The sequence below is a fragment of the Mesoplodon densirostris genome, chromosome 18 (genome assembly GCF_025265405.1).
Source record: "Mesoplodon densirostris isolate mMesDen1 chromosome 18, mMesDen1 primary haplotype, whole genome shotgun sequence".
Classification (NCBI taxonomy): Eukaryota; Metazoa; Chordata; class Mammalia; order Artiodactyla; family Ziphiidae; genus Mesoplodon; species Mesoplodon densirostris.
Window position 1 is genome coordinate 6560490 of NC_082678.1, and position 25044 is coordinate 6585533.

The window sequence follows — 25044 nt, forward strand, 5'->3', positions numbered from 1 at the left end:
CTGTAAAATGCAGCTAACAATTTTTACCTCATATGGTTGTGAGAATTTAATAGCATAATGCATATCTTTGGCACACAATGTGTTGGAGAGCAATTGTCTCCCTATTCTCCCTCTTCCTATCATCCTGATTTAACCCTCCTTCTCTCTGCTACCATTTAGGTGGAAGAGAGGCTAGAAGCAAGTTTGGGGCTGAGAAAGATAGTTTCAAGCTGGGCAGTCAGTTTGTAAATCTCCAAAGGTGCTCTGGTGGATTTGGTTTTCCTTCTTCTCCAAAACGAAATAAGTGCAGCAGCAGGAAGGACCCAGGTGAGACCAGACACAGGACTTTTTCACTATGGAAGCAGAAAATTACTCGGGCAGCTGAGTGTGGTGGCTTAGGGTGGCTGCTTGCCAGAACAAGACAGCCAAATCCAGTGACAAAGGGAAGATGGGCTGGGGAGAGGGCAGGCCAGTGTTCCTCACCCTCACCCTGAGCTTGAGCTGGGCATTATCTGGGATGTTATATTGCTTAAAAGTGCCACATCTCTACTTTTGGGTGTTAGTTTCTTAGGGCTGCTGTAACAAAGTACCATAAGCTGGGTGGCTTAAACAACAGAAATTTTTGGCTCAGTTCTGAAGGCTAGAAGTCCAAGATCAAGATGACTGCAGGGTTGGTTCCTTTTTAAGGCCGTGGGGGAATATTTGCTCCATGCTTGTTTTCTAGCTTCCGGTGGGTTGTTGGCACTTTTTGGCTTGTAGATGCATCACTCCAGCTCTGCCTTCATGTTCACATGGGTTCTTCTTGCGTGCATTTGTGTCCAAATTCCCCCTTTATATAAGGACGCATCATATTGGGTTAGAGGCCCACCCTACTCCAGTTATGACCACATTTTAACTAATTACGTCCACAAAGACTCTATTTCCAAATAAGGTTACATTCTGAAGGGCTGGGGGTTAGGACTTCAACCTGTAAATGGAGTGTGTGCGTGTGCACACAATTCAACCTGTACCAGGTGTGTTCGGTTAATTGCAGGAAGATCTTGCCGCATCCCCACTTAAGAAGTTCTCCTGATTCTCAGCTACCTACAGAATAAAGTGAAAAGCCTGACGACTTGTGAGGGGCTGCACAAGCCTAACCGCCTCCCCTTCAGCGCCTCACTGCTCCCCCGGACTCTCTACCCGACGCTGCAGCTCTCTCGAAGATTTATGTTGAACCTCATATTCCCTGCCTTTTCGGCAGGCGCAGCTCCCTCCTTCCCAACCGGATTCCGATCCTCTGCTTGCTTTTTCTCTCCTCTGCGTCTCTCCGGAAAGGCCCTGCGATACAGAATGACTGGTAGAGCACCGAGGGACGTGTCTGTCCCCATCCTCCCCTCTAAGCACGCACATATGCGGTTCTCTCCGCACCCCAGGGCCTTGCACAGTTCCTTGCTCTGGTAGCTCCCCGCCTGAGAGTGTTTCGGGTTCAAAGACGCCCAAGCTGAGCTTCCCCGAGCCTCCAGGTTTTCTGGTTCTTTATAGTTAGAAAGACTCTCACGCCCCCTGGAGGGCGGGACGCGACCACACAGGGACAGAGAGCAGCCACACTAACAGAGGGAGACTCGTCTTTATTGCCCTTTTTCTGCGGGCTGACACCGGGCGGGCTGACAGAGGGGAGAGGGCAGGGCCAGGGTAGGGCCAGGACAGGACCTGAGCAAGGCCTCAGACCCCGGACCGTCCCCCGGGCGCGACAGACGAGGTGGCCTCAGCGGGACACCGGCGCCCGGGGCAGGGGCGCGGCGCTGACTCTGCGCCTGCGCGGCGGCCCATGGTCAGGATGCCGGCCGCGTGGTTGCCACTGGCCTGCAGGAGGCGCTGCAACCGGCCCTGGAGGCCCGGGGGCCCGGACCGCCGCTTGCCCAGCGTGAGGATGCCGGCCGCGTGATTGCCCGCGCCGTGCAGTAGCTCGTAGAGGCGGCAAGAGCACGTCTTCTGACGGCAGCAGTCGGGCAGAGGCTGCGCGGCCGCCCCGGGCGACAGCAGTGCAGGCGGCAGCAACAGCAGCAGGAGCAGCAGCGTCACGGTGGCCCAGGAGACCTGGGGAGGCGGAGACCGGGCGCTGAGGGTCGCCCGCATCCAACCCCTACGCCCGGGCCCTGCACAGCTGGCTTCACGCCCCCTCCTGGCCTGCGCTCCTCCCTCTCTGTCGCTTAGCTTTCCTGTCTCTGCGCAGAGCTGTCTGAAGGGCTCTGTTGGAGAAGGGCTCGTGTCTGGCTTCTTTACCTACTCATCCTTGAAGACCTAGCAGAGCATCTCCTCCAGGAAGCCCTTTGAGACCCCCTGGACAGAATGAATCCCTCTCTCCTCTGGGTACCCATTAGAGCGCTGACCACTCCACCTGAAAACAGACATGTCTGAATCTGCCCCAGACGTTTGTGGAAACTTAGCTCAGGGAAACAGAGGCCCTATTTATCCGCTCCTCCCCCCTCACAGTGGGCAAACACGTGCAAATCAAGGACTGGCAGGATCCAAGTTGTTGTCTTGTCGGCCTGTTCCCTTGCAGGGGAAACAGCTCAGTCGCTTTGGACCAGTTTCCTACCCTCTCAGGGGGCACAACATCCTCACTTGTAAACTGGGTATTAAATAATTGCTACTGTGCAGGGCTTCTGGGAGGATGAAATGAGATGACAGGTGCAAACAGCACCTAATACGTAATGAAGGCTCAATAAACATGAACTCTTAGGAGAACACGGCACAATCCAATGTTAGCCAAGGCAGATACTCGGCCAAGGGTCCACCCCGTCTGCTGCCTCAGAACCCACATGGGAAAAGGCCAAGAGCTAGACACCTTCAACCTTTTTCCAGCTCCCTGAGCAGGCCCTCTCATTGCCCCTGGCCTAATGAGTCACCCCTCCGTCCCTGGGTCTTTACCTTTGTAGAAGGAGGATTCATGGTGTCTGGAGCTCAGAGTGGCGTACCCGGGAAAAGTGTCGTCTGCAGTGGTCCAAATAGCCAGGAGCTTTGAGGCTGTCAACTGCAACCCGCTACCAGGGTCCTGGGGTTTATAGTGCTCTGGGGCGGAGGGGGAGAGATGGGCACTTGCGTCCACTCTGGGGCCAGACAAAGGCAAATCTAAGATTAGCCTCCTGCAGGAGGGCCGTCTCCAGGCTGGGCCCAAGGAATGGTCGCCAAGGCACTCAGAGACTGGAGGTGGATCATTGTGCTCCCGGTCACCTCCCCGCCCCCGTCTGTCTGCCTGCTCCCTGGAGATGGGGCGGTCTCCGGGCACTAATGAGGCCAACTTGCACCTAGGAATCTGGGAGCACAAAAGAGGCCTTGCCTGGGATGCTGGTATGGGACAGTGTGTCAGGGGAGCTGCTAATTAGGGGCAGGAAAGGAGGCAGTCGTGAGACCCACTCTCCACAGGATGTGTGTGGGAGGAGAGGGCAGCCAGGCAACAGGCCTCTCCCCCTGTCCTCCTGTCACTGCTCCTGGGGCCTTCAGGCTCCAGGGCCTCCTTCCTCCACGGAAAAGCTTTCTTCGCTGGCTCTCCCTCCCCTCCGTCTCTCTTCTTCCCTCTCTCCCTTTCACCAACCTCCAAGATAGAGAAACTTGAAAGCCAACCCTGGGCAGTGGGAGGAAAGCAGCAAAACCTGGTGAGATCCTTCAACATCCCCAGCTTCCTTCCTACCTGGCTGGGCTGCCTGGACAGGAGGGATGGAGTTCCATCCCACCATCAGCAGGGAGAGAGCCACCATGGGGTGAAGGACACATGTCATCTCTAGGCTGGTGTCTTATCCAGGGCACTGTCTACTGAGCGCCAGTTCCGTGCCAGGCCCTGCTCTGGGCACTGGAGTGACAGTGTGCATAGGATATAGTCCAGTTTTCAAGGAGCTCCAAAGTCCAGGTGGGGAGGCGACCCGGCAAAAGGCTAGCTCAGTGGAGAAAGGCCTCTGAAAAAGCCTTGCATGAAAAGTGGGTTTCCCAAGTAAGGTCAGGGGAGAAGGCATTCTGACGAAGGGACCAAGACCTAGACATGACAGTGCTTATTTCACACGGGAAGTAAGGTGTGGTCCACAGATCACTTCTCTTACAAGAGGGAGGTGATTGGACAGGTAAGTGAAGCCAGGGTGGGTCAAAGGGTCTTATTGGCTAAGCTGATTGGTCTTGATCTCACAGGTGCCAAGGCGCTGTGGGAGGATTTTAGCAGGAAGGAGTTGTGGGCTGGTGTGGGGACCGGGTGGGAGGGGGCAGGGGCCTGGATGTGGGGCGTGGAATCTAGAAGTGGTAATTCAGAGGCAGAATCTGAGGCTTGGCAACTGACTGGGATCAGGTGCCGAGGTACTTAGGAGGAGCTGCGGGGCTTTGGGCAAACCTCATGACCCCACGAAGCCTCAGTTTCCCCACTAGTAAGATGGACGGTTAAGCCAGATGGTCTCTGGAGCTGCTTCCTGCTTCCTGCTCTGATTCTTTTATGATTTACAGTACAGGGTCTGCCCATGGAAGTGATATGCGGGTGTTGGGCCAGGAAGGGGACCCATGCTAAGCCAGGGCAAGGGGAGTTGGGGAGCAGCCCCTCTGCATTTAGGTAAAGCTTGGAATGGGGAGAGGTAGGACGAGGGGCTCTGTGTCTTCTGGGTTGACTTAGGCTGTGGTAGGGGTCCCCGAGGGCTCTGCAGGCCCACACACTCAGGGCCTGCCCCAGCCCAGAGGGGGAGTGTGGGGAAAGCCCCCGTGTCCAGAGCTGAAGCTGGGAGGGGAGCCCAGGCTGCAGCAGCACCAGAGCGAATGGGACCACTGGTTTCCCCAAAAGCAGACCCCAAGCCAAGATTCTGGGTGCAAGAGGTTTATTTGGGCAGTGACTCAAGAAAGCACATAAGGGAGTAGGGACGGGAGGGACAGATGGAAAACCAAGAAGAACTTTGTTAATGAGAGGGTTACCGCTGTGGGCAACTGGTGGTGACCCTCCGAGGGAGACAATCAATACGGTTCAGAGTTGTCCCACTGAGGGACGATGAAGCTGAGGTCTGTGATCACCAACTCCTGTTCCTTGCTGACTGAGGGTCACTCCAGAGAGCATTAACTCCCAACACTTCCAGCCTGCCTGGTGCACGGGCTGAGAGACGCAGGCACTGTCAGCGTGGAGTGGGACCCCAGGGTCTTCCAGGATGGGCCGGGGGGCTCCAGATGGGGCGCCGCTGGTGTCTGCTCTATCCCTGAAGTCAACTCCTCGGAACTGACAGACTAGGTCGGGCCTCCCTAAGGCCCAGCAGCTCCGATGGGCAACCGTCAGCTGACACTCGAAGAGCCTGGCCAAGGGCTCCCCATCCAGAGGGGCCCCAGAGGAAAGAGCGAGGCAGCCCGTGAGGGTGAACAGGGCAGTGGGCAGGCCTCAGCTCAGGACAACACCCTCCTCTGCAGGTACTGGGCCAGGTACCTGTGCTTGAGGACCCGGGGCATCTCAGGAGGGAAGGGGGATGAGGGGCAGGCAGCGAGGGCTGCCCGCAGTTCTCTGAAGGCCCCCCACCCCACCAGGTGGACTCGGGCAGGGCCCACGCTGCCCCGGAACCGCAGGGACTTGTAGCGAGCGGAGGCTTCCTGAAGGCAGTGGTCAAGCTGGAAACAGAACGGCCTGCGTGAGGCTGGTGTGGGGCTGGGTGGCGTGTGGTGAGGCACGCACGGCTGTGTCCAGGGAACGCGTGGGTAGGAGTTTCGTGTGTATACGTGTGTGTCTGTGGGACTCATCCCTCCCTTCCCAGAGCCCCAGGGAGGTTCTCCTCCCCACACCCCTCCTCCCCATCTCTCCCCTGTGCCCACAGCACCTGGGGGCGTGCAGGGTGAAAGGGACATGCAGTCATATCCTGTCCCTGTCTCTCGTGTACCTTGTCTCGGTTTTCCTCCGACAAGTTCCTTAGCCCCTTCAGTGCCACGAACACCTCATAGTGGGGAGCAGAACCCTCGGAGGAATCTGTAGACAAACCCCCCATCGTGGACACATGCTTTTGTGAACAGGGCGGCATCCAAAGCCGAAGTCTACTGCCCCCACCTGTTCTTCCCCACTCCCAGGTTCACAGCGGGGAGAAAAGGAGTTTCTTGGCAGGGAGTGGGGTGAGTGGAGAGAAAATGGATAGAGGCAGCAGGGGGGATGGGAGTCAGATATGGGGAAGGACTTCTGTTAGGAGCAGCAAAGCAGGCTGACTCTTTTCTCTTTCCTAGACATCTCCCAGCAGGATGGGTATGGGTTGGGGGAGAGTCAAGCCAAGGACGGGAGGCAGGAGCCAGTGGAGAAACTTACCCAGAATGCTGCTCTCCACACAGCCATGGTCCAACAGCCTGGCCCCTGGCCACTGCCCCACCGCCCGGCCCAAGGCCTCAGAGAACACGTCCTCACCAGTGTCTTCGCCTCGAACACTCAGGGTCTGGCCCAGCCTGGGGAGGAGGAAGCAGGAGGAAGGGGAACCCAGGGCACAAGGATGATCTCTCAGCCACCCAGGAGGTCACTTACCTGCAGATGAACCTGACGACCGGACACTCATTGTAGGCACCAACCACCTGGACCACGTCACCCAGGCGGCACCTGATAGAGTAGAAGTGGGGGTGAGGTCAGGCCCAAAGGCCCATTAGCTCATGCCCCTGGCTTTCGGCAGGGCTCCAGAGGGCCTGAGGTGGCCTGGGGGTGGGCAGCCAGGTGGTCACCTGGTGAGGCTGGTGTGGTCAGTCAGCACCAGTTCATACTCCTTGCCCTTCTGGGCTTCGGCCAATAGGACGGTGGGGGCAGCCTCTTCCCGGGTTCCTTCCTTGAGTGGGAGCAGCTCGATAAAGGGGCCTCCAGGGGGCAGAAGGTACAGGCCATGGGGCTGCTCTGGCCACAGACTCAGGCCCACCACCCCTGTGGGGAGCAAGCGGCTTCTTCATCTGGTGGTACCATTGCTTTCTGCTGGGCAATAGCCCCTCCCCCTGGATCCCAGTCCCCAATCCTCTGAGCATCGATCCCACTGCTGCCCTCCCACTCCACCCTTCCTGGCTCCCCCAGGCTCAGCCCTCTGCCTCTAAGGTCTTAATTGGGAAGGGGCGGTGGTTCTGGAGGTGACGGACCTGGGGTTAAATGCTGGTGTGGTGTAAATTTGTGTGTCTCTTAACCTCTATGAGCCTCAGTTTTTTCATCTGTAAAATGGAGCTGCTGGTGTTGGGGAGGATTAGATGAGATGATGATAGAGGGCTTGCTACTTGGCAGCTAGCTGTGTGACCTCTGCCCCCTGCCCTCACCTCACTACCCTTGAGTCTTGCTGACCTCCAGAGGCAGCATAAGCAGGTGAGAAGAAGGCTAGTCCTTGGCACCACAAGGCCCCCAGGGCAGCCACAGCCTCAGCCTGGCCTCCTGCATCCAGAGTCACCACCACCTGAAGCTTTGGCCAGAGCCGAAGGGCCAGTCCTCGGGGCCCCTGCTCCAGGGCCTCCCGCAGCTCAGTTGCCCGTCTGGGGAGAGATGCTCCTGGGTTCCCAGCAGCTAATGCCTCAGCCAGCTCTTCGCCATGGGCCTCCAGGCCCAAGAAGACGTCTAGGAGCTCGACCGCCGTCCCAGCTTCCAGAGCTCGCAGCCCCGGGGACCTCAGTGCCTCCAGCAGCAGGGCCCTAGGGTCCTTGGCTCCAGCAGGGCCCAACTGGCCCAGGGCATGCCAAGGCCAAGGGAGCGGGTAGGGCCAAGGGGAGGAAGGGGTCACACGGGCCGTGCCTTCTGGAGCCAGCGCTTCTGGGCAGGTCTTGTTTAGGGCTGCCAGACCCAGCAAGGTGGCCTGGAGGGAGACAAGAGGCAGTGTTGTTGGCCCTGGGCCTGAGCCAGACCCAGAGGCCCCAGGTTTTTTGTTTGTTTGTTTGTTTGTTTGTTTCCCATTCTGATGGGAGGGTTTGGCTGCAGTTAGGGGTCTCTGGTGGGGCTGGGCTCCAGCCTTCCCAGTTTACCTGCAGAGAGACCTCCCCACGGTACTGGTTTGAGGCAGGGGGCAAGAGCTGCCCTCCACTTTCTTCCTCCTGGAGCTGGCTGGCCTTGGTCAGAGGGAGATGATTCCGGAAGACGCCTATATCTGTAGCCCCAAAGACATCATAAAATCCTCATGAAGCCACAGAGTTTCCCAAGAGTTTCAGGTAAGACTGGTGAGGCCCCTGAGGAAGGAACCCAGAATAGGCCTGGGGGAAGAGGGGCTGTCAGGGCCCAGGATGGGAAAATTCATCTTGAACAATCTCGGGCCTGGGTAGGGTCTCTGGGTCAGGTCCCTCTGTGTTGGCAGTAGAAGGGGGAAGGGAGGTCTTCAGGTTCTGGAATCTGACTGTCCTATGGGGTTTCTTTCTCTTTGGGCCACCTCCCCAGACCCTGGGAAACACACCTGTGCTCCCCCTGAGGGGACAGCGGGGACTCTGGGCCCTCTGCAGACACCGCCTCAGGGCCCGCTGCTGGCTCTGGCCCGCGTGCAGCGTGCTCTGAGCTAGGCTCTTCCGCTGCCAGGCGGCGGCCCAGCACAGGGCCCCCCATGCCACACGGTGCTGGAGACGGACCAGCCAGGACAGCCTGGCATCCTGGGACGGCCGCCGCCGCCAGAGCAGGGCCAGCGGCAGCAGCAGGAGGCCCAGCAGGAGGCCCAGCAGCAGCGGCAGCGGCATCTCCAAGCAGCTCCTGGCAGGAGGAAGGCCTCCAAGTACTGGCACTGGGGGGAGAGGGGAAAACCCATTTCCTCCCCCCGAGTCTCCCGCGCACAGGAACACCAAGTTAAACCTGTCAGGTGATGCGGGGGCGAGAACATCAAGGCTTTGGGGTCACACTGACCTGCGTTTGGATCCTGGCCCTGCCCCTTGTTAGCTGTCTGGCCCTGGGTAACTCAGCCAGCTGCTCTGAGCTCCGTTCCCTTCCCCAGTCTGTAAAATGGGAATAATAATACCCCTCAGAAAGTGCAGGAAAGGCATGGCACGGTGCCCGGCACACAGCAGATACTTCACGGACGGCATGTCTGGCCCACTACCGAGAGGCTCTGCTTTGTCCAGGATTCCACCCTGTCCCCCCCGCCCCCGCCGAAGCCCACATGCACCTGTCACAGCCCACTTGTGTCTCTGCCTGGCACCCAGGGACCCCTAAGCACCCCCGTACAGCCTCAGTACACAGCCGGCCAGAAGGCTGGAGCCACAGCTTTAAAGGGCTGGGCCTGAACCAGGAAATCCGGCCACTGGGCCTGAGGGAGGACCTGGGAAGGGGGGGCTCTTAAAGGGGCAGGTTGCCTAAGGGCCGCTGTGTTGGGAGCTGGCCCAAGCTGGCAGGTGGGGAAGTTAGGGCCAGAGTATCTGGTCCTCAGACTCGTATCAGCTTGAGCCGGGAGTGGGGTGCACCCCATCCTGGAGCAGGTGCAAACTTGAGAACTGTTAAAAAGCAAAACGTTTTTCCATTCCAGAATCGGTCTCCACAAAGGTAGTAGAGGAAGAAAATACTTTTGTTATTGAATAAGCGTTAGAGCAGAGTGTGACGCATCACAGGCAATACGCTGGAACTGCAGATAGAAAAGAATCTCACTCCCTTTTAAAGCCAGAGCCAGGCAGACACAACCCATTAACACCTGTTCTCAAGATAACTACCTGGTAATTGAGGTCACCACCTGTGTTAGCTTATTGGCTTTATCGCAAGGAAACACAAACTTCTCCCATCCTTACGGCAGGAGGTAGTTTTGCAACTGGGAATAAGGTGCCCGATGGAGCTCGGCTCCCCCATCCTACTGACAAGCTTGAGAAGCTGTGCTCAGAATGAGGTTCTTCTGCTGTCCGTGGTTAAGCCCTCTCTCTACCTGTGCCCTTGACCCAGGCTCTCAGACACTGAAACCTTTCCCTTCATCCTCACCTGCCTCTCCGTCTTGCAGTCTCTCTTCTTCTCATAGCTGAGCTCTTAAAGTATACAATTCAGTGGTCTCTAGTATATTCATAGGTATGTGCAACACCAACAGTCACTTTTATAACATTTTCATCACCACAGAAGCAATCCCAGGCCCTTTAGCTACCACCTCCCAATCCCTTCCCACCTCCCTGCCCCCCGCCCTAAGCAACCACAAATCTACTCTCTCTATATATACATTTCCCTATTCTGGACATTTCATTGTACATGGAATCATATAACATGTGGTCTTTTGAGTCTGGCTTCTTTCACTTAGCATGTTTTCAAGGTTCTTCCATGTGGTACTGTGCACCAGTAGTTCATTCCTTATTATCGCCACATAATGTTTCATCGTATGGATATATCACATTTGTTTATCCATTCATCGGTTGATGGACACTTGGGTCATTTCCACTCTTTGGCTATTATGTAAAATGCTATTATGAATGTTTGTACAAGTTTTTCTGTGGACATATTTTCTTGCATAAAAATGGAATGCAAGGGGGGCCTCCCTGGTGGCGCAGTGGTTAAGAGTCCGCCTGCCGATGCAGGGGATACGGGTTCGTGCCCCGGTCTGGGAGGATCCCATATGCCGCGGAGCGGCTGGGCCCGTGAGCCATGGCCGCTGGGCATGCGCATCCGGAGCCTGTGCTCCACAACGGGAGAGGCCACAACAGTGAGAGGCCCACATACCGCAAAAAAAAAAAAAAAAAAAGGAATGCAAGGGATTCACTGTGTTCCATTGAGTGGAATGTCAGGTTCGTGCAGTAGCGGTTTAACTGTTTAAGGAACTGCTAAATTGGTTTCCAAAGCGGCGTCACCATTTTACATTCCCACCACCAGTGTATGAGGGTCTTGGTTTCTCTACATCCTTGTCAACACTTGTTATTATCTGACCTTTTGATTATAGTCATCTTAGTGGGGTGTGAAGTGATCTGAGTCAGTTTTTGCACTTTCCTGATGACCAATGATGTCGAGCATCTTTTCATGTGTTTATTGGCCATCTGTATACTTTTTTGGAGAAACGTCTTTTCAGCTTCTTTACCCATTTAGTGGCATTAGGTATATTCATTGTTGTGCAACTATCACCATCATGTCTCTCCAACATTTTTCATCTTTCCAAACTGAAACTCTGTACTCATTAACAATTACTCCCCGTTCCTTGGCAGCCACCATCCTATTTTCTGTCTTTATGAATTTGACTACGCTAGGTGCCTAATATAAGGGGAATCTTACAATATTTGTCCTTTTGTGTCTGTCTTTTCTCACCTAGCATAATGTCTTCAAGATTCATCCACGTTGTAGCATGTGTCAGAATTTCCTTCCTTTTTAAGGAAGGAAATATACGTTGTATATATATACCACATTTATCCATTCATTCATTGATGGACTTTTCTGTTTTTACCTTTTGGCTATTATGAATAATGCTGCTATGAACACGGGTGTACAAATATTTGTTTGAATCCCTGCTTTTAATTCTTTTGGGTATATTCCCAGAAGGGGAAGTGCTCGATCATATGGTAATTCTTATGTTTAATTTTTTGAGGAACCACCATACTGTTTTCACAGCAGCTGCACTATTTTACATGCCTGCCTTCCACAGTTGCTGGGTTTTTTTTTTTTAATCTTTGACATGACTCAATAAGGCTGCCTTTAAAAAATATATTTATTTTCTTAATTTTTTTGGCTGTGCGGGATCTTTCGTTGCAGCACATGGGCTTCCCTCTAGTTGTGGCATGCGGGTTTTCTCTACTTGTGGCCCACGGGCTCCAGGGCGTGTGGGCTCTTAGTTTGTGGCACGTGGGCTCTCTCTTTGCGATGCAGACTTAGTTGCCCCGCAGCATGTGGGATCTTAGTTTCCCGACCAGGAATCAAACCCGTGCCCCTGCACTGGAAGGTGGATTCTTTACCACTGTACCACCAGGGAAGTCCCTGTTTTTGTTTTTTATAATAGCCAACCTGATGGGTAAGAAGTGGCATCTCATTGTGGTTTTGATTTGCATTTCCCTTACAATTGAGCATCTTTTCCTGTGCTTGTTGTCCACCTGTATATCTTCTTTGGAAAAATGTTTATTCATGTCATGTTCCCATTTAAGATTTTTTGTTGTTGTTGAGGAGTTCTTTATATATTCTGGCTATTAACCCCCATCAGACATACGATTTGCAAATATTTTCTCCCATTCTGTGGGTTGCCTTTTCACTCTGTTAATAGTGTCTTTTGAAGCACAAAAGTTTTTCTATTTTTTATTTTTTTGGCTGCACCATGGCTTGGCTTGCAGGACCTTAGTTCCCCAACCAGGCATTGAACCTGGGCCCCTGCAATGAAAGCACCGAGTCCTAACCACTGGACCACCAGGGAATTCTCAAAAGTTTATTTTGATGAAGTCCCATTTATCTTCTGCTCCCTATGCTTCTGGTGTCTTGGCCAAGAAATCATTGCCAAATCCCAAGTCATGAAGCTCTCTGTTTTCTTCTTAGAGTTTTATATAGCTTTAGCTCTTACGTTTAGATGTTTGATCCATTTTTAATTTTTATATATGATGTAAGGTTCCAAATTCATTCTTTCACTTGTGGCTATCCAGTAGTCCCAGCACTATTTGTTGAAAAGACTATTCTTTTCCCGTTGAATGGTCTTGGCACCCTTGTCAAAAATTTGTTGACCACAGACACATTGGTTTCTTTCTAGACTCTGAATTCTATTCCACTTATCTATAGGTCTGTCCTTATGCCAGTACCACACTTTGTTGATTACTGTTTCTTTGTAGTAAGTTTTGAAATTGCTAAGTGTGACTACTTCAACTTTTTCATTTCGTTATGTAGGACTGTATTGTCTAATTTCCACATATTTGTGAATTTTCCAGGGCTTCTGATGAAGCTGCTCGACACCATTAGTCATCAGGGAAATGCAAATTAAAACTGACTCAAGTCATGTCACACTCCACTAGGATGGCTATAATCAAAAGGTCAGAAAATAACAAGTGTTGGCAGGAATGTAGAGAAATCAGAACCCTCATGTAAAATGGTGCAGCCACCTTGGAAACCAGTTTAGCAATTCCTTGTTTCTTGTCCACCAGTTTCCTTGTTTAGTGAGTGGCAGGATTATGTTAGTGAGTCTATCTGCTCCCCACTGCCCACCCATACAGTGTGAAGCCTCTGATATTGCTACTTAGTGGGGAGTTATGCCCACAGTCACCCTAGCAGGACAGTGATTTGCACAGGTCTCTCCTTGTCTCTTTCCTTGACCACACCCAGCTGTTAAACTACACTAGTTGTTGGCTGATTGCTATATTTTTCAACAATGCCCTGGGGAATAAATGGCTCCACAAATTGATCTAATCAAATTCAGGCTTCTGGGCTTCCCTGGTGGCGCAGTGGTTGGGAGTCCGCCTGCCGATGCAGGGGACGCGGGTTCGTGCCCCGGTCCGGGAAGATCCCACATGCCGTGGAGCAGTTGGGCCCGTGAGCCATGGCCGCTGAGCCCGTGTGTCCGGAGCCTGTGCTCCGCAACGGGAGACGCCACAACAGTGAGAGGTCCGTGTACTGAAAAAAAAAAAAAAAAAAAAAAATTTAGGCTTCTTTGAAGGGATAGTTTCAAAGGTCAGTATTTGAGATTTGTTCTGACCCTGAGAGAGTTCCTCCCAGCTGTACCTTTCCCTATTTCTTTTCTTTTCTTCCTTCCTTCCTTCCTCCCTCCCTTCCCTCCTTTCTTTTTAAATTTATTTAATTTTTTGGTTGCGCTGGGTCTTAGTTGTGGCACTTGGGATCTTCGTTGAGGCATGCGGGATCTTCCATTGCAGTGCGTGGGCTCTTCATTGTGGCGTGAGGGCTTTCTCTCTCTAGTTGTGGCGCAGGCTCCAGGGTGCGTGGATTCCCAGACTGCAATCCTCTCGAGGGCAGGAATGATTTCTCATCCCATACACAAGCCTGGCTCAGGGCAGGCACTCCAAATGTGCTGAATCTTAAGGATGAACTTTCTAACAGGAATAGGAGATAAAAGACTATCATTCTAAGTTTCAAAACCTCACGTGAACAGGAAGGTAAGAAATGCCACCGTCTGCCATCGAAGCTGGTGACACACACACTCTGAGGCAGCCAATGCCCAACCAGTTCCTCTTTTCAGAGTCACACTGATGATTTCAAATTTTCCCCTACGAAAGCCACTCTATCTCAACCACCTGATGGAAAAAAATAAAAAGAGGACTCAATATTGTCCATTTAGAGGAAGTATTTATTGTAACATAAAATACACAGTTTTGTGACTGCCCCAAATTGTATACAATACTTTTTGGTGCCTATATACTAACTTGCCTCATCACTAAAATCTGTATCTGAAATAATTTCACGAAGTTTTATAAAGAAAAATTATAAAAAGTATGTTTCCATTTTAAGTTATATTCACTTTCAGTCTCCCTCCCACCCCCTACAAAGCCCTGCACATACCACACATTGAAACATTTTGATGACGCGCATGTGTGTGTCTGGGAGCGAGTGAGAGGCTGAGGTGGTCAGGACTTGCCCGTCACCTCTCCTTGCGGTTTGCAGAACAGGGAGAAGAGAGAAGATACATGTAGATAGCGAGCGCACCTTTCAGTCAAAAATCTCTCCCATCTACAGGCACAGCCTCAGGAGAACGGAGGACAGCTCAGCCACTGGACGTGTGCGGGAACCCCAGGCTTGGGGCAGCCACTCTCTTGGGAACCTGTCCCCCCAGCCCCAGTGCTAACTATGCAGTGAGGGCTCTGCCCTCGGCACGCCTGCGCCTAGGCCCACTGCTCATCTGAAAGCGTGACAATCCCTGCCCCCAGGGCTGCTGGGACAAGCAGGGCCGGCACTCAGGGTGCCCCGGTGTCGGGCATGAGAGGTCTCTTTGAGTCCAGGAGCAGCCAGGCTTCCTTTCTACCTTTCCCCAACACTCCCAACCTCAGGGGGGGATTTTAATCAAATCTTGAGGGGACGTAAGGGGCTTCGCAGCATCCTGCGTCGGTGCTGATAGCCATGGAGGAGTCAGCCTGCTCCTCAGAGGCAGAGACGGTCTACTGCCCAGCACGGAAAAATAAATCAGTGTATGAAGCCAAGCTAGGGGCAAAGAGCAGCTTGTAAAAAGTCCTCTTTCAATAAATAATTTGCTACAGAGGAATATTTTCCTTTAACATCAAAACACTGATAAATTCAGAAGTTATTTTTGTAAAAAAAATATGTTTATTTACTCACATGTATAAAAATAATGTTTTTTAGGGTCATTCTCTCCTGGGTGTGGTCAGGCCCTTCTTTTGGAGGGGGGCTGGGGGTGACCTTATAGGCCTGACCCCAAAGGTATACCTGCTTTCCCCTCTTCCCACCTGCCTGCCATGGCCCATTCCTTCCTTCTGGTGTAAAGCTATGGAACAAACTTTGGGTAAAGTTATGCCGAGGATTTTTGGTTCTGCTTTGTTTTTGAAAAGCAAACTTCTCAGCAAACTCGCTGACTGCATTTCCCCAGATGACCAGTGCCGACACCCAGCACCCTGCACCCGGGTGGCAACGCGCTGGCCCTGGGTTCAGCCCACACTCCTGCCACCCGCTCCCCAAGACATTGTGTGCAGACAGTGAAGGGAAGAGAGGTGACCTGCGTCCCAATGGTACAGGACCTGACGCAGGAAGAAAGAATTCTGATGTCCAATTAGGGTGGGAGGGGAAAAACAAGTCCCAATTTGGAAACAAAAACACCATTCAACCTTTGCAAAAAGCCGTTATCAATAAGCCTTTGGAAAGCCTCGCTTGTGCCTCTACCAGCACAGAGGAAGGACAGGCAGACTGGACAGCCACTGCCAGGTAACAAGGCAACGTCCTCAGCGCCTGCGAGCCGGGGCTGGGCAGTCCACTCTGGCCACGACACAAAGACATCAACACCGTAAGCTCTAGTTATGTGACTCTCTTTTCTTTCCTCTACTTCATCAAACGTGTCTGCACATGCATACACACATAGGAACTAAGCGGTGACTCCATGGGGGCTGGGAGTCAGCGGGAGAGGCAGAGAACATTTAGATGGGTTTTGGGTTATCTAAAAAGCCACTACCCATCAGAAAACCCACATCTTCCCTTGCCCCAGTGATTGTTGTATGTCCCCCCTTCTCCCACCCCTACCGAGGAAAACAGGGATTGGGGGACAGGGAAGGAGGGAGGACTGGTTTTCTTTGTGAAAAGGCAGCTTCTACGTTTCAGAAGAAAAGTGGAGACAATCACGTTTATGTATCAATGGCTTGGCAGACACAGTGACAAAGACTCACCAGACACGAGGTGCTTTCACCTCCCTGTCCTTCTCCCACTTGAACAGCCACATGTCAAAGTTCAGCCACCCTTAAAACACATGGCCAAGTTCCAGGGTTCATGGAACTAACTGCCTTTCTGCACAAGGTTAAAACAACCACAGCCTCTGTTTGTGGCCCCAGTGCTGAAGCTAAACTCTGGACAGCAAGGGGAAGAAACAGCCCAACGTGCAATCTCACACCCACACACCCACACACACACCCACACACTCACATTCCCTTCACTGGTGCCACCATGCACAGAAACACTAAAGTCACAACTAGTATTAACACTTCACATTATGAGTATTGTTTCCAAAGCGAAGCGGTTCATGGAATTAAAACATCCACAAAAGTAACTCCTCTGGCGAGGATGAAGAAGCTGGAGGTGGCCACGGGGGGTCACGACTGTGCATGGGGGATCCACTGACTGTCCATAGGTCGGCCTAAGAGCTCCTCCACGCGCCGTGCCACGTCCATCGTGTCGTCCAGATCGAAGTCCCCATCGTTGTCCATGACGGGGTCAGGGCTTCGGAGGGAAAGAGGAGAGGTTACGGGAGGGAAAGGTCGCCAGAGGCCAATGAGGAGCAGCAGAGACCACCCCGCACCCCACCAGGTGAGCGGCTCAAGACCGACCGCCTGTACCCTCGGCCCAGGCCTCGCAGGAAAGCAGCACTCCGACCTGAACCCTGGGGCAGAGTCCTTTGCTAGCTGGTTGGACAGTGACTCGGACTAAAATACCCAGCCTACCTGCCCCCAGCACTGGCTGCCCGCACACACCTAAACCCCACCTGGTCCTTACACAGAGCCAGAAAAATCTCCACTTTAAGAGAGGGGAGCAGGTGACATTTGCCCAACCCCACTCTAAACTACCAACATCTACTGGTTGAATCTCTCCCTCCCACCAGGGCATGTGTCAGAGCCCGGCCTGGCCTGGGTGGTCTCAGACCTAGAGGAGCTCTGGATTCCTTGCCCACCAGCCCTCCGGGTGCCCAGTTCCTCCCCACGGAGCCCCAGGAGAACACAACCTACTTCTGTGGGTACATGTTATAATGAGCCTGGGGGCACACGGCTGGGGAGGGGGCCTGGTCCATGTAGGTGGCGCTGCCCCCGGCAGAGTCCGCAGAGGCGTTCACAAACCTGCGAGAGGAAGCAGAGGGCAGCCTCAGCGGGGAGGGGCTCAGGGGCCACCTTCGTGTCCTTCTCAGGTGCGGAAGGACACAGTGCCCGCTGAGGCTGGGGCTCTGGCCGCAGGAGTGGGGCCCGGGGTACCGACGCCCTGGTGACCAAGCCCAGCTCCCTCCCCAGGAGGGGCGGCGGTGAGGGGTGAGGAGCGCCAGGTGGGGGGTGAGAGGAGAAGAGAGGCAGCCTCAGCGGGGAGGGGCTCAGGGGCCACCTGAAGAGAGGAGGAGACCAGAGCTGGACCCGGGACACTTACTCAGGGACCACTTGCTTGATCTGTGGCTTCACGTATCCGTCCACGGCTTTAGCTGCCGAGGGGAAAGAGTGATGAAAACCCAAGTTCTCAAGTGAAATGAAGATGAGCCTCCCTGAAGAACCCCCCCTTTTCTTAGGATGAGACATAACTGCCTCATTCTATCTTAGGATCCAGTATAAGCACATCTTTTAATCCGTTAGGAAGACCCAGTAGAGGAGAAGCCTCAGTACTGACACCGCAAGGTAAGACAGCTTCCAAGTTGGCTTGGATGTGTTAATTAATTCTTCAAACCACAGGAAAGATATACTTCAATACAAATCTAAATCAAACATTAACTGCATACCAACTGTAAAAAGAAAACATATCTTTTTTTTTTTTTTTTTTTTTTTTTTTTTTTCTTTTTGCGGTATGCGGGCCTCTCACTGTTGTGGCCTCTCCCGTTGCGGAGCACAGGCTCCGGACGCGCAGGCCCAGCGGCCATGGCTCACGGGCCCAGCCGCTCCGCGGCATATGGGATCCTCCCAGACCGGGGCACGAACCCGCATCCCCTGCATCGGCAGGCGGACTCTCAACCACTTGCGCCACCAGGGAGGCCCAGAAAACATATCTTTAAAAGTTTAAAGTCGCAGATGCAGAAAGACAGAGGACAAAACGAGGACCAACAGGAGGAGGGTGCAGCGGGACAAATTCTCATTCGAATAAGGAAGAAAGCGGTCATCGCAGGAACCCCCGACACAGTCTCGGGAAGGACTGATTTCTTCCTCACTGGAGGTTTTCACGTGGAAGGTGTACCAGCACTCGGTGGGGGTCATGCGGAAAAATCTAAGCATTAGAGGGGAATTAAGTTGACTTGAGGATCCCGGGAGTTACTCTAGTTCTGAGCTTCTACCCGTTTAGGAAAGGGAATGTCACTCTGTCAGGTGTCAGGTGTCTGCGTGCTCTTTTCGTGGGGTTTCTGCACTCGGGGGCAATATGATGGTCGTGCCTCCCAGTGGGTGCTGTCTATGCTGTGTGGCTGGTTAAAAAGAATGCTGCTGCTGTGTCTCACTCTCCACGGCATCCCCACTGGGACGTGGCAGGCTAGGGATAACCTAGCAGATAAGCTAGAGTTACCTTTTCAAAAGGCTGATTACGGAAATCCAGCTAAGTAGGTAGTAGGAATGTGATGGTCTGAAGTCGGTGAATGAAATCTTGTTTCCTGGGTGTGTAAATATGGAAATAAGTATAAGCTTAACTATATCAGACAGTGAAGATTCCGCTGAGGTCAGAAGGATGACTCAGCCCAAGAGAATGAACTGCTGCGTGGGTCACACATTGGTTGTTATCCTGACCTGCTTCTACTGGGGCTTCGAATGTCAGGAGCTGCCTTTTCAAAATATCTCATGCTTTTTGTGCTTTATGGTCTACAGAGAATTTTACAGAATGGCAGAAAAGATTAAAAAAAAACAAAGAAATGCTGTAAAAATAGGATTGAAAAATCTAGATTAGTTGTGCTAACAAAAAGAAGCAGTGGTAGGTTTAATCCAAAAATATCACGTAAGCCTAAAAATATTTTGGCTTATTTCCCCACCTAGAAATATAACCAGGTGGGAAGGCATGATACAAAAAGCAGAATCTATAAAGGAAAAAGGTCAATAGATTGGGCTATATAGAAAATACAAGTCTTTGCACTTCAGCAAAATAAAACCTAAATGTTAAAAGAACAATGACACACTGAGAAAAATCTCTGCTATAAAAATAAAAGCTTTACTTACTATATAAAAAAACACTCGCAGATTATTAAGAAAAAAAGGAACTCCAAAAGAAAAATGAGCAAGGAATAGGAACGTACTCCACAGAAAAAATACAAATGGCCAACAACGTGGAGGTTAAGAAGTACAGGCTAGACTGAGCTCAAACCCTGGCTTGGCCTCTTCCTAGCTGTGATACCTCTGGCAATTTATTTCACCCCTCTGTGCCTCAGCTCCTCAAATGTAACATGGGGGTGGTGACAGTGCCTACTTCACAGACCTGTTTTGAGGATTAAATGAGAAACTATTTGAAATGTGCTCAGAAAAGTGTCTGGTATGCAAGTAAGCATTCAACAAATGTTAGCTGCTAGTATTATTCTATCTATTATTGTTATTATTATCTTTATATGAAAAGATGTTTCGACCTTACCTAGAGTCAAAGAAATGAAAGTTAAGAACTAAGAGTATCATTTTTTATGCCCATCAGACTGGCAAACATGAAACTGATGAAGAGACACTAACGCTGGCAAGAGGAGGATGGAGAAGCAGATACTCAAACAGACGTCTGTGGGAGTGGAAACGGATTCCACCTTCTGGAGGGCAACTCTGGACAGATGTGTCCAAGTGCTTGAAAAGTATATACCCCTTGACACAAATTCTACCTTAGGGATTTGTCCTAAGGAAACAGTAGAACAAGATGCATGTACCAGGTTATCTCAATATTAACCAAGAGAAAAACTGTGAATAACTTAAATTTTAAGTATCTTAAATAACCAACATAGGATCACCATACAATGGAATTCTATGCAGTTGTTACAATGATGCTGTACGTTTATATTTACTAACCTGTAACTCTGCCTGTGATGTATTTTTAAGTGAAAGAATAATCAGGTCACAAATGACGACGTATGGTTATAACCCAAACCCGACATGATCTGGTCCCTCCCACTGCTCTGCCCTTATCTCCCACCATTTCTCCCCTGCTCATCCAGCTCCAGCCTCTCGGGTCCTCATGAGTGTTGTTCTTTTTAAAATAAACGTATTTATTTATTTCTTTTTGGCTGTGTTGGGTCTTTGCTGCTGCGCACGGGCTTCTCTAGTTGTGGCGAGCAGGGGCTATCTTGGTTGGGTGCACGTGCTTCTTTTTATAAAATTAATTATTTATTTATTTTTGTCTGAGTTGCGTCTTCATTGCTGCGCATGGGCATCTCTAGTTGCGGCGAGAGGGGGCTACTCTTCTGTTGCGGTATGCAGGCTTCTCATCGCGGTAGCTTCTCTTGTTGCAGAGCACAGGCTCTAGGCGCACGGGCTTCAGTAGTTGTGGCACATGGGCTCAATAATTGTGGCTTGCGGGCTCTAGAGGGCAAGCTCAGTAGTTGTGGCGTACGGGCTTAGTTGGTCCGCGGCATGTGGGATCTTCCCGAACCAGGGCTCAAACCTGTGTTCCCTGCACCAGCAGGCGGATTCTTAACCACTGCACCACCAGGGAAGTCCTGTGCGTGTTTCTTATTGCGGTGGCTTCTCTTGTTGCAGAGCACAGGCTTCAATAGTTGTGGCACACGGGCTCGGTAGTTGCGGCTCGCGGGCTCTAGAGGGCAAGCTCAGTAGTTGTGGCATACGGGCTTAGTTGCTCTGTGGCATGTGGGATCTTCCCAGACCAGGGCTCAAACCTGGGTCCCCTGCATTGGCAGGCGGATTCTTAACCACTGCGCCACAAGGGAAGCCCCCTCGTGAGGTTTTCTAAGCATGCCAACCTCACTCCCACCTCAGGGTTTCTGCTCTTGTTCTCTCGGCCTAGAATGTTCTCTCTAGATCTATGTGTGGCTTCCTCACTTCATTCAGGGCTACTCTGATGTCACCTCCTCAGGGGAGCCTTCCCTGATCACTCGAGTGAAGTGTTGTGCCGCACTCCCCCACGCCGTCACTTCTCTATCCCTTCACCTTATTTGTTTTCATAGTGGCCATCACTAGATACATTTATTTGTTTACCTGTTTATTGTCTTCCTTCTGCTATTAGATTGCAATCCCACACAGGAAGTGCTTAATAAGCCTCTGGTGACTGAGTGACAGAATACATATCTACGTTGACTGGAAGAACATTCACTAAATTGTTTACGTTGATGAGATAAGAAATGTTGTGTGATATCTCTTTTCTTTTCTATACTTTTCTGGAAATTTTACAATAAATACATAATACTTTTATTCTCAGAAAACAATAAAACCATCTCTGTTTTGAAAAACAAAATTTTACCTTCCTAATTTTGTTTGATCTAAGCTTGTATTAAAAGCAATTTATTCCCTTCAATTTGATATTTGGGGTTGGCGGCTGATGTGTTTTTTGTATAACTGAAGAAAATAGCCCAGGATTTACATCTGCCCTGGATAGAGCTCAAACAGCAACAACTGTTAACTGCGTAGATTTTCATGCCAGACAGACAGACTGACACACACAGACACACACGTACACCTAAAACAAAACCAAAATCACAACGAAACCAAGTCAGAATGCGAACATTGTTACCAGTGGCAGGCTCGCAGGGAACTGGGGTGTAATATTTGGAGTACACTTCATCTTTTGGCCGGTCAGGAAACACGTAGATAAGGTAACTCAGGTCTCCCAAGCGGTCAGCCAGGGACCGGATGGAGAAGTCTCTGGTGGTAAAAGGCATCAGATTCCAAAACATTCTTTCCTCTATATCAAGAAACAGAATAATCACAGTCTAAATATGATTTCTGAACAGGAAATCTTAAAACCCAAATATACGACAAATAAAGCTCTCCATTAAAATTGTCCCAATAAAAATCTCCATTTAAAAATTACCATAGGGCTTCCCTGGTGGCGCAGTGGTTGGGAGTCCGCCTGCTAATGCAGGGGACATGGGTTTGTGCCCCGGTCCGGGAAGATCCCACATGCCGCGGAGCGGCTAGGCCTGTGAGCCATGGCTGCTGAGCCTGCGCGTCCGGAGCCTGTGCTCCGCAACGGGAGAGGCCACAACAGTGAGAGGCCCGCGTACCGCAAAAAAAAAAAAAATTACCATAAGTTGTAGGTTAAGTAGTTAAAAAAAAAATTTATATATTATTTATTTATTTTTGGCTGCATTGGGTCTTTGTTGCCGCATGTGGGCTTTCTCTAGCTGCGGCAAGTGGGGTCTATTCTTCATTGTGGTGAGCGGGCTTCTAGTTGCGGTGGCTTATCTTGTTGTGGAGTACGGGCTCTAGGCGCGCGGGCTTCAGTAGTTGTGGCTCGTGGGCTCTAGAGCACAGGCTCAGTAGTTGTGGCGCACGGGCTTAGTTGCTCCGCAGCATGTGGGATCTTCCCGGACCAGGGCTCGAACCCGTGTCCCCTGCATTGGCAGGTGGATTCTTAACCACGGCGCCACCAGGGAAGCCCGATTAAGTAGTTTTTTTTTTTTTTTTTTTGCATTACGCGGGCCTCTCACTGCTGTGGCCTCTCCCGTTGCGGAGCACAGGCTCCGGACACGCAGGCTCAGCGGCCATGGCTCACGGGCCCAGCCGCTCCGCGGCATGTGGGATCTTCCCAGACCGGGGCACGAACCCGTGTCCCCTGCATCATCAGGCAGACTCTCAAGCACTGCGCCACCAGGGAAACCCCGATTAAGTAGTTTTTAAAAGTCATGGGTAGATAAGCAGGTAACGCATATACCACTTTCCTAGAGATCTAACGATCTCAGGTAGTTTCCAGTTCAAACAGTATTCTGTTCCTCCCTAGAAGAAACGTCTTGCTGACTCCAGTCCCTGATTCCCTGTACAAAAGTATGTAAAAGAGATAGGAAGTGTGTCCGTAGCCAGAGGGTGCATGAGAGTCATTAAAAGCTATTAAAATCTTTAAGTCACAAAAAACTAGCAAGCTACTCTTGTCTTACCGTGAGGCTCAGAGGAAAGAACTAACATTCTTGGATGGAAATGACCAATGGTAGTATCCTCACGTTAGGATAAAGGAATAATGAAAATAGCACATTATTTCCACTCTAACGACTCCAAACAACAGAGTAATTCTTTACTGAAATAAGCTCAAGGTTGAGTAATAAGAAGGCAAACATTTCAAAAGGGAAGCAGCTGAGATTTTGGACAGGATACTGCATCACATGTAGCCATATGTCGGGTTGTACATCTGTGTTTCTCAAAATTAGTAATTGTGTTTCCCATAATAAGATTTTACACAAGCTGCAGCTGTGTCATGGTTATACATTTCTGCTTCCCATAATTAGTACTCGTGCCCAGGAATAATAAGTACTCAATAAATTGTTAAAGTAATTTTGCAACAAAAGCACCTAACCAGAGCCAAGCTATGTCTTAAAAAGGGAGGGGCACTCACGAGAATCAAACTTCCAAGCAATGGTGATGCCACCAATTTCAGAGTCACTGAACCTCAGCAGGAAGGTCCCGTCAGGCTTGTTAATGAGTAGGTCGTGGGCCTGTTGCTTGTTCACGAAACCCAAGATAGCCCTGGGTCACAAAGGAGCAGAAGCAGAGTGTGATGTTTTAATGCCACAAAAAAGACCTTGCTGCTACTCTACTGCCGACTTAACAAATGACGATTCTCACCCATCATTCCAATGAGGCTTGAGATGTTTTTTTAACACTTCCATCACACCGTCAAACCACTGCCAGAAAGTGTAATTCCGTCCTGGTAAATTCTCCTGGTTGGAGATACAACAATGAACATAAGAAGGCAAAAGTTAACACTTGGGATATTATTACCTGTATATACTTTAACTGGAAAAATTAAATGGAAAACAACATCTATATTGTCAGAATCATACAAATATACACACCTACCTGAGTTTGACCAAATGGTCCTACAACCCAAAAACAGAATAGGGGGGAAAAGACGGAAGAAGGGGAAAACACCACAGAGCAATTACCAGCACCCAGAGGACCCTGGCTACACACACTTTCCCCCGTATCTAGGCTGACTAGTCCTTTGCTGGTTTTGATGTGTGGTCTGTGACCAGCAACAGCAGCATCACCTGGGAGCTTCTGAGAAACCTGTAAATCTGAATGGGATGAGATCACACTGTGAGGCCACAGAGCACACTCCATCATACGCGTGTTACCGACAATTATCAGCAAAATGCAGTGATCTGATTCCGGTGGAAGGCAGGAGCCGTACTGCAATGGCAAAGACAGACCACCTAGGCCTCCTGCTTCCCTGTCAAACCTCCTCTGACCACCAGTGAACCTGTTAGCCAGCTGGTTAGCACACAACCATTTAAAAGAGTTCCACTCAGAGACTGTGAGATCTCTGAAGTAGGGCACGTGCGGTGAGAGGGTGGGGGACGTAAGCAAAGACACGAACGTTCAGTTTATAATCAGAGATGTGATGGGTGACATCTGAACTACCAGATGCTAGAGGCAAAGTTTCCTTCATCAGCATCCTCTTTTGCAGGCTGAGGGTCCCACGGGAGCCTGACTTTGCATTACACATCAAGGAACATCAGAGAGTCAAGGGGACAGTGCCACGGAGTTGTCATCATCAGGAAAGCCTTCCTGCTCATGAGTTATGCTGCCGTTCGCTTTGCTGTTTCCTTTACAAAGGAAGAAAATGCACTAGCCACGTGCAAGGCCCAATTTGCTGATATAGTCAAACATAATTTTCTACACAAAAAAGTATGTGGTTGTCCATCTATTCAGAAGCTTCCTACTACCACGGGCACGTCGTATTAGAGACATGAGGAATGAGGGCCGAGGGCAGGGAGACCCCTGAGG

At 51.0% G+C, this 25044-nt stretch overlaps 3 protein-coding genes across 5 annotated transcripts in view; all 3 read right to left on the reverse strand.

The window, feature by feature from the left end:
• Positions 1-1680: 1680 nt before the first annotated feature.
• Positions 1681-2910, reverse strand: HCRT (hypocretin neuropeptide precursor). The gene is made up of 2 exons (XM_060082588.1): positions 2890-2910; positions 1681-2055 (listed from the first exon to the last, which is right to left on the reverse strand). The coding sequence occupies exons 1-2, from the start codon at positions 2908-2910 to the stop codon at positions 1681-1683; spliced, it is 396 nt and encodes a 131-aa protein (XP_059938571.1).
• A 1887-nt stretch (positions 2911-4797) lies between these two features.
• On the reverse strand, positions 4798-9143 carry GHDC (GH3 domain containing). The gene is made up of 10 exons (XM_060081137.1): positions 9036-9143; positions 8777-8865; positions 8340-8626; positions 7918-8039; positions 7250-7751; positions 6655-6847; positions 6464-6535; positions 6254-6387; positions 5841-5926; positions 4798-5574 (listed from the first exon to the last, which is right to left on the reverse strand). Exons 3-10 carry the CDS (start codon positions 8611-8613, stop codon positions 5356-5358), a joined length of 1602 nt encoding a protein of 533 aa, XP_059937120.1. The 5' UTR covers positions 8614-8626; positions 8777-8865; positions 9036-9143; the 3' UTR covers positions 4798-5355.
• Positions 9144-14069: 4926 nt separating this feature from the next.
• Positions 14070-25044, reverse strand: part of STAT5B (signal transducer and activator of transcription 5B) — a 64134-nt gene continuing 53159 nt past the window's right edge. For all 3 annotated transcript variants that reach the window (XM_060080440.1, XM_060080441.1, XM_060080443.1), the window contains 6 exons: positions 23881-23975; positions 23651-23781; positions 21836-22006; positions 17585-17636; positions 17179-17286; positions 14070-16675 (listed from right to left, as the gene is read on the reverse strand). In XM_060080440.1, the coding sequence (XP_059936423.1) occupies positions 16549-16675; positions 17179-17286; positions 17585-17636; positions 21836-22006; positions 23651-23781; positions 23881-23975 (684 nt within the window). In that variant the 3' untranslated portion in view covers positions 14070-16548. The remainder of the gene's footprint in view (positions 16676-17178; positions 17287-17584; positions 17637-21835; positions 22007-23650; positions 23782-23880; positions 23976-25044) is intronic.

Bases quoted from the DNA above. Each gene is read 5' to 3' on its own strand.
- HCRT (XM_060082588.1), bottom strand. From the start codon at position 2,910: ATGAATCCTCCTTCTACAAAG. The intron at 2,056-2,889 runs GTAAAGACCCAG...CCGCCTCCCCAG, and splicing joins TGAATCCTCCTTCTACAAAG to GTCTCCTGGGCCACCGTGAC.
- GHDC (XM_060081137.1), bottom strand. From the start codon at position 8,613: ATGCCGCTGCCGCTGCTGCTGGGCCTCCTGCTGGGCCTCCTGCTGCTG. The intron at 7,752-7,917 runs GTAAACTGGGAA...GTCTCCCTCCAG, and splicing joins GTGGGGAGGTCTCTCTGCAG to GCCACCTTGCTGGGTCTGGC. The intron at 6,536-6,654 runs GTGACCACCTGG...CTACTCTATCAG, and splicing joins GACCACACCAGCCTCACCAG to GTGCCGCCTGGGTGACGTGG.